Genomic DNA, 15,239 nt, shown 5'->3' on the forward strand with positions numbered 1-15,239 from the left:
AAGAAAATCTATTAGCAAATCACTGTTTGCTGCCACTTTGTGCCTCAGTCAAAGAATTTAAACCATATATTAGGATGGTACGAGCTGCTTGGCAGTGGAACAAACTACCCTGGAAGGTGGCAGGCTTCCCTTTGTTAGAGGTTCTGCAGCAGAGACTGGATGGTTACCTTTCAGGCATGCGGTAAGAGTGGATTTTTGTCATTGGCAGGCAGCTGAACTACATCACCGATGGGTTGGGATCCACTAGTGGGTTGTAACAAGAGCACTACTACCATGCAAATATACGGTAAAGGATTCAGAAATGGGTCCCCAAATGTTAAAAGTGGGTCCTGGGTCTGAAAAGACACCTGAATGACATGATTTTGATGTTCCTTTTGCAATTACTCTGTCCAGGGGAAGGCAGCTAAGGTTATTCTACCTTTTTAAACAAATCCATATGAACAAACCATTCCCAATTACAGTTTTCTTCTGGGTATGCTTGATCAGTTCATCTTGTAAATGTTCTCCTTAGTTTACCATATTTCTGAATGACATAATATTTTTTCTCCTTTCAACATTAGGAAATAATCTCCTAAATATTTCTAACCTTTTGGTGTCCTGGAAAGGCTCCAAGTCTTATCTCAGCTTCAACAAATCCTTCCTCATCCAGTGTCACCACCTCCTCGTTGTCTCCATCCTTCCACTTGGGTGATGTCATATTGTGGACCAGCTTGACTGCTGCTGACTTGTGCACAGTGTTAGTGTTTGCCCAGTATATGCCAATTTGAAAAGCTTCCTAAAACAAAAATAAATAAATTGGGGGCCATGTTCAGTACTTCCTGTTTTCAATACTTCCACTCAATATAAGACAAGAGGAGATCGCAAACGTAAATCTGGTCACATTTAAATTCTATATTATTTTTTTCAGCAATTTAAGCAACTTACTATTTGCTTGTGCGATATCAAGCAGTGCTGCCAAATGTGTATGCTGAACTGCATTTCATCACAAGATTTCATGTCCTATTCAATGTTCTATATTCCTATTCCGTATCCTTAAGCCACAGTCTGTCTATATATTTAGTGGGTGGTGCAGCAGTAATGTGGTAGAACAACTGTGTTACCCAAGTACCCAGTTTAGCTGGTGCCCTAAGCATGACCTTTAACTCCTTTAGGTTCACTCTATAGGTGACTGCACAGAGGATGCACTCTTGTGAGCACAACAGACATACATTTGGTAAGATCATTCACAGAAGATAAACTTTTTTCCATTGGGGAGGAGCAAGCACTTCTGATATTTGCAAATGACCTACTCTGCACCTGAACTAGTTTTCAACGGCTATCACAAACATGCACTTCCATTTGGCCATTAATTAGCCCTGGTCAGAACAAAAGCAATTGACACTGTCCCTACTAATAAATAGTTATCTGCATAACTTCAGTTTTTGCATACAAAACTCTCCTGGCACCCTGCAGGTTTGCACTTGTACTCAAGGCTAAGAACAGTCTGGATGCAGGCATTCTATTCATACACACCCTAAAAAAACACAGGGGGAGGCCCAGACTTGGCCTCAGTGCATTTGGTTATCAGGTCCTAGTTGACACCAGAGGCTGTTTGTAGGAGAGAGGGACTTAAGCCACTCCTCCATCATGCTACCTTAGTGCCGAAGTGGCTAAATGTATAAGCCAAGGCTGAGATTACTTTTCGTATATTCAAGGTAGTACAGTATAAAATCCAATCTGTACATGAATTGCCCATCTTGAGGCCCTGTGGTCAAATATTTCATAGAAAAAAAATTAAGACAATGAAATAATCTGCAGTAGATGGCTGCCATTTATTGTTATAAACTGGGAAATGGGTAAGCTGCTTCAAAGGGTCTTGGTGCAGTTTATTTAGGGGCTCCAAATGCAATGACCATATTTTCCATTTCCTAATTAAAGACTCCCTTTACAATTCTTCATAGCTTAAAAAGTGGTAGTTACTCTCATTTCTCACAGCAATAATGTGTTGACTATGATGCAAGGAGGAATTTGCAATATTCACTGCTTGCCCCACATTAGGAACAAAACAACTGACCAGATGTACCCAGACTCCATGTGGGGGAAAAGCCTGCCACTGTTTGCATGTTTGTCTATGTTTGCACGTACTGACAAATAAAAAACATATTGTGTAGGATATGTTGCGGGCCTTGCAACCTTTGATCTGTCCCTGTACACAAATGAAAAGAGAATGGTTAAAATAAAACAATGCATATTGTTTTGGATAGTATGCCTGCCTGAAAGTTTGGAGGTATCATTGTTTTCCCAGAAGGTATCTGCAGGACAATCTTCTCGCCTTCAAACAGCCAAAGATCCCACTTGGAGTGATTGATCAGCAGAGCCCATGGCAGGAGTTCTATCAGCAGCGTTTTCACACATGGCTTCCACACTGACAGTTTCACTCGCATTGGGCTATCCCACTGAGTGAGCTGTTCGCTGCTTTTCCAAGTAACGTATCAAAGGAGAGATAAAAGAAAATGGTTAATTCATTGGTAAGATTTGCAGTTTATCATCCTAGCCATTCATAAAGCTTTTGTTACACTGGAGTGCCTCCTGATAACAGATATGATTCTGAAATACAAAGAGATTCTGCCAGGGCAAATCTGTCCCTGATTTAGGTTGGTTTTCTTCTTTGATTGAAATAGGCTTTTATTCAAGGATCAAAAAGCAAGTCACATTTTGAAATAATTGAATTAAAAGTAGTCTCAGGACAACACCTGGCATTCAGTCTGCTTGGCAGTTTCTTAGTCCTACAAATATGATAGCAAATGATCCCCTGAAAATATGATTCCGATTTTTAAAAATATTTTCAATATGTTGCAATATATGAAAAGCCACTCTCTGCTTTGGAATTTGCTTAAGCTAAGGAGAGCTAACAAAATAAGATGTGTCTTTTCTATCCGGGAGGCAGGTGGAGCTGATATACCTAGAAAAGTTATTGATAATTCTGATGCTCTTCTAATGAAATAAAACTTTTTTTAGGATCCTACCATTTGCAAATGTATTTATTTCATTGCAAGTTGTGCAACTCCAAAGGAAAATAGCAAGACACCAGTACCTGACAAAATCCTTCTTAGTATAAGGCCACACAGACTGGGGGGAGCTGCAGCACCCATAGAAATCGGCAAGTATTTCATTTGCAGTGCCTCCTGCATTTGATTTGGTGGCAATCTGCTTAATGAGTGCTGTCGAGATGGGGACTGCACATTCAGAAGGATCATCTTCTTCCCTGCCACGAGAATAAAGCAAGGATGTAATTCATTGCATGGGTTAATCAGAGAAACTGAGTGTGTGCTCTACACCAGACTTCAGGCTTGTGGGATTTTTTTTTAATAGACATGTGGACCCCCCCAACAGAAGCCAGCTGCAGACAGTGAGAGAGGTGGTGGTAGACACAACTGGAATTTGTTTACCCTATTTGCTTATTAACGTTTATATGCCACTTAATAAAAAAAGCTCTCTAAGTGGTATACATAAAATAATATTTGTAAGAAAAATTCAGGAAAAGAGCACATGCTTTCAGCACCATGGTGGAGCTCACAGTCCATTCACACACAAAAACCATTCTCGAGTCTACACTGCACAATGGCATTTCCATTACCCACCAGAGAAATGGGTGGTTTTAGTAACGCTAAACTCATCCTGCAGCCCAGCATGCTTAGGTATAGATACTATACCTGGCTTGGAAGGTGAGGTGATGGGTTAAATCAGGTTCTATATTTTGCAATGGTTTTTCTTGCCCTTTCCCAGGAATAATTTGCATTTCACTTAGTCCCAGGCTCCTTTTCTCCAAATGTATGATGATGGGATCCGGAAGATGGCTCCTCATGATAAAAAGAGGGCTGAAAACAATCTACAAAATCAAAGCAGTAGAACAGTTTCAGCTTTTTAACTGTGGATCCAGCATTCCAGCTATAACAGACTGTCACTAAATCTTTGCTGTGGGTCAGTATGACCTTAATTTGTTTCAGAACATGTGAGGTCATATTAATTTGGGCAATGGGGAATGTACTCACAATTCGTTGCTGTACTTGAGAATTGGCCTCTAATGTCAAAACCACGCACCATACATAAATAATGGAATTGTTTGATGATGGCACCTGCAGACAAGAAAAAAGATAGGTATTGCCGGAGGTTACGGTAGCCTTGTGGAGCTAAATATTTAGTACCATCTGACATACCAACACATTGCAAGTCAAAAAGAAGACCAGTTTTCAAAGAAAATCAATCTCTCTTTTTTTGCACATTATTTTAGATAGGGCTAAACTACGCATGAAACCATTTGCACACTTAGCAATTTCACATTTTTATTTAAATAAACAGAAGGTGCCAAAGTTTGGATAAGGACCTAGATGGCAGTTATAGGGGGGCTTTTACCCTATGGCTTCAACTGTGGTTCCATTCTGGATCAGGGGTTCTACACTCACCTACTGACACCAGGAGTAAAGTTCCTATTGGCATCAATGAGAGTTTTCCCCAATGCAAATTCCCAGTGGGTGGGTGGGTAGGTCCAATATGGACTGTAGCAGGAGACGAAGGGTTAATCCTACTCCACCCACCTGATCCTGAAAACAAGTACTCTTTCTAGCAGATGGGTTTGAGGGTGATTAGTATCCTTATGCTCATCCAAAATCCACATTTATAATAAGAGAATTGTTATCTTGGAAAACACATTAGGTTTTTTTAAAAAATTACAAACTTCTGATTTGCAAACTATTTGTTTGTGTACCTGGATGACTGTGCTATATTCAGTGTCTTTAGACTCGAGAGAGACATCTCTTGACCAGTCTTCATCTCCTTTAGCCTTCACACTCAGCTCTGTTAGTTCATGGTTTTCTAGGACATACGATGGCAGCTTCTGCTTGGGTGTAAGGCAGTCAAAATGTTCCTTTACAACTGCTTGTCCATCCTGCCCAGTGTAATGCTGAACAACTTTCATTTCAATGCTTTCAGAGAGGTAACTACACACAATCTGTCTTCCAGAAATAATTATCTAAATCAGGGACAATGAGACACAAACACAAATAAATATTTTATATGAACCGATTTTTACAATAAAGTTTAAGTTGAAAAATGTCTATTTTATGGAGATAAAGAGACATAATACTAGTTCAGCTAAAACAATCTTGGTCCACCAAATCATGTTTTCACGTTACATTTGAACCAGTATATTGCTGGCACAAATTCACAAATGTAACAATCTAGATAATAAAGTTTTAATGAAAAAGTATCATCAGTAAAATATTATTTTGACCAGATACCAATAATTTAATATTCAACTAAATACTAAATTCAATTGCATCGTCACAGTGAATGCTTTCAATTTAAGCAATTTTGGAGATACAAGAAGTTAGCTGCTCACCAAAATCAATTAAGACTCTATGTGATTTTAAGTGCCTAAGAACTCTGATGGAACTTATCAAGGGGCTCCGTTCCGCTTCGCAGGAGAGGCACTTTGCTGAAGGGGCGCTGTGCAGAGAGGGAGAGCTGTGCAGCGCCCCTTCAGCAAAGCAGAAGGAGAAACAGAAGGGGCTCCGTTCAAGCTGGCCACTGTCTCTGCGCAGCGCCTCTCCTGTGAAGCAGGAGGAGGAACGGAGCCCCTTCGCAGGAGAGGCACTTTGCTGAAGTGGCGCTGCGCAGCTCTCCCTCTCTGCGCAGCGCCTCTCCTTCGCAGAGAGTGAGAGCTGTGAAGCCCCTTCAGCAAAGCGGGAGGAGGAACAGAAGGGGCTCCGTTCTTCCTCCCGCTTTGCAGGAGAGGCACTTCGCTGAAGGGCCGCTGCGCAGCTCTCCCTCTCTGCGCAGCGCCATTCGCCCCATAAGACGCACTCACATTTCCCCTTACTTTTTAGGAGGAAAAAAGTGTCTTATGGAGCGAAAAATACGGTAAGTAATACTTAATTACTTCGTTAGTGGCATCCTCTTGGACAACTTAATGTTTGTTGGAAAAAGAATTCCTGAGCAAAATGTACATGCATAAGAACACTCACTTGTTTCTGTACTCCACTGAGCTGCAGGACCTTGATAATAAGTGATGCAGTCCTTCCCTTGTACTGAATAGTCCTGATAAATGTTCCTGCATTATCTACACTGAATGGCTCAGACCACCGCCAGTTTCCCCAACCTTCAATACAGATATGTAGCAGCTGAAAAAGATAAAAAATAATAATAACTAACCAAAAGCAAACAAGCAGCACATTAATTGATGACCTGTACTAATCAGCTAACCTTACAGCAAAACCCAAGTCCCATCACTGCAAAAGTTCTCATTATAAGATTTGAACATGTTTAATACCTTTCTTTAAAAACAAACAAAGCCATATGACCCTTGTTACCCAGTGTACTAAAGCAACATAGGCCTTGGTAATCATGTGCTTTATATTTAATAAACTAAATAAATAAACTTCCAGTCTTTAAAGGTGAATTTCTAAGTACATTTCTCTATTTTAATAGAGGCCAAATGAAGCCGGTTTATCATATAGTTATTCAGTATGAAACTGCTGCCCAGGAAAAAAAAGTCACAAATTTTCTGATTTATGAATACAGTACTAAAAAAAAGTTACATCAAGGTCTAGAAAAAGGAGATAATGAAGGCCCCCGCACATCAAGGGCAATGAATCAAGGCTAATGGAGTGAAATTATGCTTTTTCCAGTGAAGTTTGACTTTGACCTTTAAGAAGGAGCCACAATAACAAACGGCTAAGATGTTACAACTCAGTAGCCTGCTGGCAATTTTTGGTCCCCTCAGCACAAAACTGCTTGTAAAACAAACACATTCAATACAGTGGGTGGCTTTTGAATTACAAAAGTTAGGCCTTGACTACTAACACAAATATACAAGATAATAAGTATACCCTAAGGGGAAAATGTACTCTGGGACATAAAAGCTCCTAATGGCTTTGATATTTAAATCTTAGTCACAGAATAAAGAGAAACAACTGCTGTGGCTGAAACCAAGTTGCTCACAGCCTCCTGTGTGTGGGGTGGTGGGAATGGAGGAGAAGCCGCATACCCAAAATGAAAGAAATGAGAAGGCTGCTGACTGTTGAGAGAGAATGGTAGCGGGGGAAACAAACAAACAAACAAACAAACGTAGGTATGCTATACAAAAGCTGGCCCTATGTGCTCAAAAATTATTGAAAACAAATGCTCTGTGATAGATAATGATGAGTCTGAACACAGAACTTCCCTTCTGGAGCATCTCCTCCCATCTTGTATGAACAGCCAGCTCATATCACCCAGGAATATGCTATCGGTTTACACCAAAAGTTTTACAAACATTGGCTGATTATTTTCTAACAATGCACCACAGAGATTGATGCGCATTTCATGTTAAATGCATGAAAAGGCTAGGAAAACAGTACTTTTGGGAGCGAGTATCTGATGACATTATAAGCTCTGTATACTACAGAAAGAATTCCTATTTATATCTCACTGATTTGTGGGAGCTTCACGACTCCATGCTCCCACTGCTGCTTCAAATATCACCAGGTGTCCAATGGAACCTTGCTTCTCCTGGGGCATGGGTACTATTCAACAGCCAGGGTTAAAAATTTCATAAAGGGTTCCTTATTTCCCCCCACAAAATTCGAGCACTGATTCTACTACCACCTTGTTGGGTACCTTATGATTTGGGCATCCTAAGGACTCCAAGATGGCAGTCAGAATGAGCAGCCTGAGCACACATAAACAAACATCATACTCAGCCAATTAAGTTAAGCCACTGCTTTAGGGGATACCTTTGCTGCCTTTTAAGTTTTCCCCCACACATTTTGAGAACTGTTGGGAATTTAGCTCACGTGCGTCACGTGACTGGTGTGGTAGAGCAGACCTGGAAGAAGGCATGCCAGATTTGGGCTGCGTTGTGTTGGAAGGTATGAAACAGAACAATCTGGCCAAGCTGGTGAAAGGTGTTTGCTAAGATGCCTTGGCTGCTTGTGCCTCCAGCAACAATGATGGATGATGGAGCATCCCCAGACTATGTACCTGTTCATCTAGTGGGTGTGCAACCCAATTCAGAACCACCCACCTAATTTACAGATGTAGGAACCACAAGGCCTTCATGGAAATGTTTAAATTGGCTTACAAGACTGAGAGACAAAAAGGAACAGGGAACATTTAAGACTCACATATCATTTTTGGCCTTGGTTACAGAGTCCACTGTGATTTGTTCTCCTTCAATATTTAATCTGAATTGCCTGCATGATTTCTATTTTCAGCTACTAAATTTAGTTTTGAGCCAAACTATTTATTCGTTGCCATTCAGAATCATTAAGTCATCAACGTTGTACGCCAATCATCAGAAGTGGGGAAGTTTGTGAGTTTGAGCAAGGCTGGCACAGACAAGCAATTCATGATGCTGCAACAAAGGAGGCTGGCTAAGGAACCAGGCATCAATGCCACGAGGTGCTGCTAAATTAAAACTTCTGGTTGCAGAGTGATAAAACAAAGCTGGAAAAGGGAAAGCCAGTCTGGGATATGTGGACTGGTGATAACAGATAGGAGAGGATTTAAGTGAAAAGCAATTTGACCATTATTGTATTTTACATCAAGAAGTCATAAATAGTATAAAGAACAGGGATAAGATCTTCCCTATATACAATGGATCTTCTGTAGAGTTGCTTTACAAAAATTACTAGACCTATTAAGAAACATAACAGGTGACAAAGAGAACTCAGGCTCTGAGGGAAGATTCCTGAAAAGATACCTCTGAACAGAAGAGTTTCACTTAAGTTCCATGGGGCCCAAACATCTCGCTGTTTTGCAGAGCAGTATGGCTTCCGCCGTAGCTTGAATCACAGTTAAAGGAATGGATCTAATGATGGGCTGCTGCTTACTATGACATTCAGCAGCTCATGTTGCTTATCAGTCTGGAAAAATAGGCCTTCAGAAGACCTCTTACTTTTCTAAACTTTAATGTTAGATTTTCATGAGACCATTAGTTGCATTTCCCTTAACAAGAAGCCAAGAACCTTTAATAAACCATAGTGTGTAAAAGCTGCCAGCTAGTGCATGCAGTTTGATCACTACCTCTTTGCCCCTCTATTGGCATGAGCAGCTAAACAAAACAGCCTAACATAACATTCCAATTCTGGGATTATGGCTTTTTTCTCTAATAAACAAGAGATCTCTGGCAAGGCTTAACCCAAGGTTTGTTGCTGGCTTACAAATATTGGCCTATGAGTGAGAAGCAAACCACAATCCTGGGTTCGGTTGTTATGCTTAACTATTTGTTTACCTACTTGTGCCAGAGGAGGAGGGAAGAGGAAGCAATTGGGCTTTGTGTACATTATGGGTTACTAAACCAAGGTTATTGGCTTATTGTTGCATGCAAATACTGCCACTAAGTTATTGTTGAAAGTAAAGACATTTCACCAGTTTCCTACATACAAAGTTGTGCAGAACCATATAAGAAATGCCTTGAACCCAATGCAAGGTCAAGAACTTTAGAGCAAATGCAAGATTCAAATCTAATATGTATGCGTGTGTGTGTGTGAGAGAGAGAGAGAGAGAGAGATCTAGTGTCTCCCAATGAAGTAAAATCTTAACTACATTGCATCAATGAAGCATTAAAAAAATGAACTTTTATGGAGCTGGAAGAATGCTGGGGAGTGGATAATTCTGAGAAATTCCAGGTTAAAAAAAGAGAAGTCCCTCATACTCACTGGGATTTGCAGAGGTTTTTCAAAATATGAGAAAATAAAATAGAATATATATATTGCATGTGCATAGTGACTATTAAATAAATTGTTTACTTTAAATCCAATGATTCAATTATTTATACGCATTTACTTCTGAAGCAAATGTGTTCTGAGATTTTAGCTTTGTACCGCCACAGCAAAACCAAAGGAATCTTAAAACTCCTTTCATTTATTTATATTATCTATTCTAAACAGTCAATTACAACACCTCTCCTCAACTTTAATCAGTGAAAGAAAAATTAATACTTTAAATGATATGAATTTTAATGAAACCCAATCCTTTGAAAACTATTTATTTTCATTTAACTGAGCTGCCTTGCCATACTAAAAAAAACATTTTTGCAAAGGTTAAATAAAGTATTTTATGGCAACCGCTGCTGCTTAGTGCCTGTGTAACAAGAAACATGAGCTGTCCAAAGTTGTGCAAGTGGATTTTCTTTCCCAGTAAGGGAATGTGGTATCTGAGACCTTGTCCTAACTCATTTTTATCCCCAAGTGTGAGTCAAGAAAGTCAAGTATGAACTAATGCCTAGAGGAAAGTCCCTGACTCCAAAAGTATGGATTATTTCATATTTCACATTTATCTCACAATCTGCTCTCAGAGTTCTTGAAATTCACTAACTTGGCAAGATGAGAATTATCATGAGGAATGAAATAACTTCAAAACTATGAAGTAATCTAGCATTCCATTAATCTGACACTCGAGTGGCTTGTCCATGCTTGGGCACCGTTCTGACCTCTGGATAATGAGTTCCTCAAGAACGTCTCCAGCAATAAAGAAATTTGGAATGTGCCACAATAAAATATGCACAACAATCTGAAGTCCTAATTAAGTTGCATTAATTTTGTAGACATACACACGCCACTTTGAAAAATTAGGACATGGTGTTAAAAACAAAACTTTGCTTATCTGAGATGACGAGGTATCAAGATGTCCAGAGTTCTTTCCAGAGAACATAGCATTGTGAGTTCTTTTTTAAAATTCGTAACACAAACTACACCCAGATCTGGGTGTGAGGATTCTGCAGCATATAACGAATGGAATCAACTTATGCACGAAAAGCGCCCCACGCTCCTGGTATGTTAAATTACCCAAATGGTTCATTTCTGAGATCTCAACATTCTGGTGACATGGGAGAGGCGATAAAGTGTCAGCAGAACAATAATAACACAGAAAATATTACAAGGCTTGGGGGCCATTCAACAGAGTTACTCATTTAGTTCAGTTCTTGCCAGAAAACGTCCGAATAATCTAACTTTTCAGAGAATCAAGAACTGCTCTCCAGCCAGTGGTAGTAGAAGCTGCTCCACGGCTGACCTGCTTTCTATGTCTCTCCCTTGCTCTGCTTCACACTGTATGCCCATTCGTTCTGGCACATCATTCATTCCTCATATAACAAGAGCCAATGTAGTCAGCTGACTTGTTCTGTCCCCTTCCAAAGAATAGCACAGCAACCTGAATTTCACAGACCTGATAACTAACAATACAAGAAAAAAAACAAACAAACTCAAACATAAATTACTTAGACCACTAATCACATGTATTTCATTTTTATTCCCCCCCCCCCGAGCTATCACTTGTAACGTCAGAGCAACCCTGTGAGGCAGGTTGATTATTCTTGTAGTTTGGGAATGCAGGACACATAAACAAGTCTAGAACAGAAACTGGACTTCAAGGCTCCTAGATCCTAGTCCTTAATATACAGGATAACCCTTTCATCCAGATATTGTAGCTGCATCTCATAGGCAACCGTGTGATTAGAAGTAGAAGAATTCACATCTTAGCATAAAGCAAAACTGGTACTCCTGCAGGTAAAGGATTCGAGAAGAGTCTACCTATACATTCACGTGGCCTAAGAACATCTTGAATCAGAGTATATGCCCACTGAGTACATCATCCTGCTTCCCAGCATCATTATTGGCAAATTTATATCTGTAACTATCTTGCAGTAAGGATAAAATTGTGTAAATAATCTTTATATTTAAAAGACCATTTTGAAATCTCAATTTGCTTACACATAAACATAAAATATGTGTAAGCAAACTGAGAAAAAAAGCCCTATAATATATCATTCCTGACTTTTTACATTGTTTCCCAATTGTCTCTTACAGCCACCTATAAACCAGTAGCCATCACTCTTATGGTAGTATAAATTACATTAGTTATGGAACAAGTATTCTACTTTCAGTTCCCACAAAAGCCCAGAACAAAGTGCGACCCTGGCTATGTTTTTAGGTGCTATGATTGTGTGTGTGTGTGTGTGTGTGTGTGTGTGTGAGAGAGAGAGAGAGAGAGAGAGAGAGAGAGAGAGAGAGAAATCAGATAACTGTTTTCATGGATATTCACAAATGAGTTATCATGTGCTACAGTACTGTGGGCTGATATTCACATCATCATGTACCTAGAAGGCACTTCTGTGCAGGAAAGAGCAGGTCACAATACATATATGTAACAAGTATGTGCACTGTATCACAGATATAAACGCTGGGCTTCAGCCTGCCATCATGCTTACACTGAAATAACACAGGTGCAAAAATCACAAGCAGGCTACCTGCTGTATCCACCAAAGAAGTGTATTATGTGTTGGATTTTGTCATGTTTAATGCAGCCATTCATAACTGAATGCTTGCAAAATTTACAGCTGGGAGACAAATGACAAATGAAGCAGGCTTCCATAGCATCTCACTGCCTCTCTATTTGGCTTGAACAGCGGTAAAGCATAGTAAAAACGTGAAGTAAGGAGCCCTCCCTTCTTAGATGCAACTTCCGTTTAAAACTAATTCTGATGTAGCAGTTTTCCTTAATAGAAGAATATGGTTTTGTATCTTCACAATGATTTTCATGTACATTTGTCGTGAGCATTCCACTGCCAGAGAAAAGTTGAAAAATAAAAAAAGCACACACTGGTTGCCAAAGGAATAAAGTGTAATTAAAATGCAGAATTTTAAAGAAATGTTGAATAACTTCAAGCACTTAAATAAGTTGCCTGCAAGCTGATTTTGCCTAAGCAGAAGTGAAAGCTGCAATCCTTCCTCATTAGGGGCTGCAGGTTATTCTGGGAAAACAGCAGCAGCAGCAGCAGCAGCAGCAGCAGCAGCAGCAGCAATACAATATGAGACTGAGGGACTGGTAACCATTGAAACATAAGATGAATCAGAGAAAAATCCTATCATGTTCAGCATTCTCTTCTCTCAGTGGCCAACCAGATGTCTATGAAAAACCCACAAGCAGAACATGACTATGATAGTGCTCTCCTGCAGTTGTTCCACAGCAACTGGAAACATACTGTCTCTGGTACTGGAGGTGGCATATAAAAGGTATAGCCTTATCCTCCATCAATTTGTGGCCTTCTAAAGCCATCCAAGCTGGTGGCCATCACATCAGTTTAGCTATATACTGTGTGAAGAACTTCCTTTTGTCTCACCTGAATCTCCCAGCACCCAGTTGCATTGAATGATACCTGATGCTATTAAAGTTAGGGAGAAAAACCTTTCGCTATCAACTTTCTCAACACCATGCATAATTTTATACACCTCTACCCTGTCTTTTTTACCATTTTTCTAAACTAAAAAGCCAGAAGTATTATAAATTTCCCACACATGGGAATTGCTCCAGCCCCTTGATCATTTTAGTGTCCTTTTTTCTGCTCCTTTGGACATGCAGAGACCAAAACCACACACAGCACGTATTCCAAGTATGGTCAACACCATAGATTTGCATGAAGGCATTATGACAGCAGCAATTTTATTTTCAATGGGAGCTTTGTGTCCACACAGTTAGGATTAAAATACCAAAACCTGAAGACTAAATTCTCTCTCTTAAACCTGACAAATTACTGCTGTACTTTGGGTTCAGAAGCTTGCAGTTTTCTCTGTTTCTCTCTCTCTCTCTCGTTTCATTTGGAAAGGGTGTGGGTGTTCAGTTCCAAACTTGAATGAAATCTAAACACTTCTGGGTTTCCTCATCCATTTTGTTTATCTCTTGTGTCTCTTGCAGCTAAAGCGTGTGACTCCAGCTGGAATCTGGAAAGCTAAAGATAGCTGAATGCTTGAATAAAAAACCAGAATCAATGATTAAAACACCACCCAATTTTAACAATCGCTGCACTTGTAATGCTTTTTTCTTTCATACCTGCGGGGACTTGTGAGAGCGCCAGCTGTACTGGTGACTGTGGAGGCTAGCCAGCAAAACATTTTCATCAGTATCCACCTGGCCAAACCGCAGTGTCTCCTGTGTGTCATTACAGATTACAAAATGGCTGAAGACCAACTCTTCTGCCTCAGGGCACTGGTTCTGAAAGGAAAAGAATATGAAAGCCAAACAAGGGTCAGATTAATTGCAATATGTTTGGCAGCTGCCTGCCCAGTGGCGAATGTTTCTACACACACAAAAAAAACCCCTCCCTTGTCACAAGCTTTTCCTACAGAACTTTATTTCTATATCATAAAATCACAAAGCAATTTATGGGTACCCTGAAATATATTTTTATGGGTACCCCCCAAATATATTTATATTCCTTGAACTGTAAACCACAAGCAAAAAGACAATGAAATAACAACTTTTAAAAGATTATCTGAGCCAAATGAACATCAGAGACTACTGCAGTGTAGTGTACAGAACAGCCTGAGGAGATTCTACATAACAATACAAAACCTACTCATGAGCCATTATGCCTGGGGTTCCCAACGTACTGCCCATGGGCAACCTGGTGTCCTCAAGACACCCTCCACAGTGCTTGCTAAGACCCCCCTGCCTGTTCCAACTTTCTGTATTTCTTTATAATTAAGGGATAGTTTTGTGCTTTTGAGATGGTTGTTTGGTTGGGAGGGAGTTGCTTGTTTTGTGGGGGGAGGTGTTACCTGATTCCCCCCCCCATTTAGTTTTGGGGGCTGTAGTATTTTGTATTTGCAGGGGTGGAGTGTTTCTGAGCACTGCCTTTCTTTCTTTTGTGAAATGCATAACCTGTGGGACCCATAACAGTTTCTTAGATTTCCAAATGACCCTCTGCATCCACACATATTTGAGATGCCTGGGTTTTGACAATAAAACCACTAGTTCAAAGACATCTGAAATGATATTTAGGATTTAGTGTGAGGTTTCTGAAAAATAAAATGTATTTTTAATACTTTCCGGAGCAAAAAGTAAAATAGCATCAAAGTCTGCACTTTCCTACAATTGATGTTTGATTGCATATACACACTCAAACATACTCTCCTTTTTAAAAGCAGAAATGACAAATATCAAAATACTGAGATCGGATTTTTTGTTTTTAAATTTACTTCAGTTCTCTAAACTGGTCTTAGCCCCATTGTTCATCTTTAGCTTCCAGAATGCTCTGTTGCGTTGACTTAAGCAAATACAACTTACTCAAGTCCACTTTGTGCAAAGGTTCTGTGGAGTAAAAGAGTAATTTGATGCCATGTCAACTCACAAGTGTCCTGAAATGCTTCAGTATTCACTCTGAAATGTTTCAGTATTCTAGAGCAAGGTTCCTGTATTAATATGTATATACAGAAGGACAGGTG

General features: G+C 39.8%; 1 protein-coding gene across 8 annotated transcripts in view; it reads right to left on the reverse strand.

The window, feature by feature from the left end:
• The window catches only part of VPS13B (vacuolar protein sorting 13 homolog B), an 883,035-nt gene that overhangs the window by 521,396 nt on the left and 346,400 nt on the right, over nt 1-15,239 (reverse strand). For 5 of the 8 annotated variants that reach the window (XM_083517129.1, XM_083517132.1, XM_083517128.1 and 2 more), the window contains exons 43-50: nt 13,846-14,007; nt 6,003-6,158; nt 4,745-5,008; nt 4,032-4,115; nt 3,693-3,868; nt 3,074-3,244; nt 2,253-2,454; nt 587-775 (exon numbers count right to left, since the gene is read on the reverse strand). The exons of 2 other annotated variants lie outside the window; for them this stretch is intronic. In XM_083517129.1, coding sequence (XP_083373255.1) covers nt 587-775; nt 2,253-2,454; nt 3,074-3,244; nt 3,693-3,868; nt 4,032-4,115; nt 4,745-5,008; nt 6,003-6,158; nt 13,846-14,007 — 1,404 coding nt within the window. The remainder of the gene's footprint in view (nt 1-586; nt 776-2,252; nt 2,455-3,073; nt 3,245-3,692; nt 3,869-4,031; nt 4,116-4,744; nt 5,009-6,002; nt 6,159-13,845; nt 14,008-15,239) is intronic. One more of the 8 variants, XM_083517130.1, reaches the window with a different exon arrangement.

This window comes from Podarcis liolepis, assembly GCF_965112155.1.
Source record: "Podarcis liolepis genome assembly, chromosome: 8".
Taxonomy (NCBI): Eukaryota; Metazoa; Chordata; class Lepidosauria; order Squamata; family Lacertidae; genus Podarcis; species Podarcis liolepis.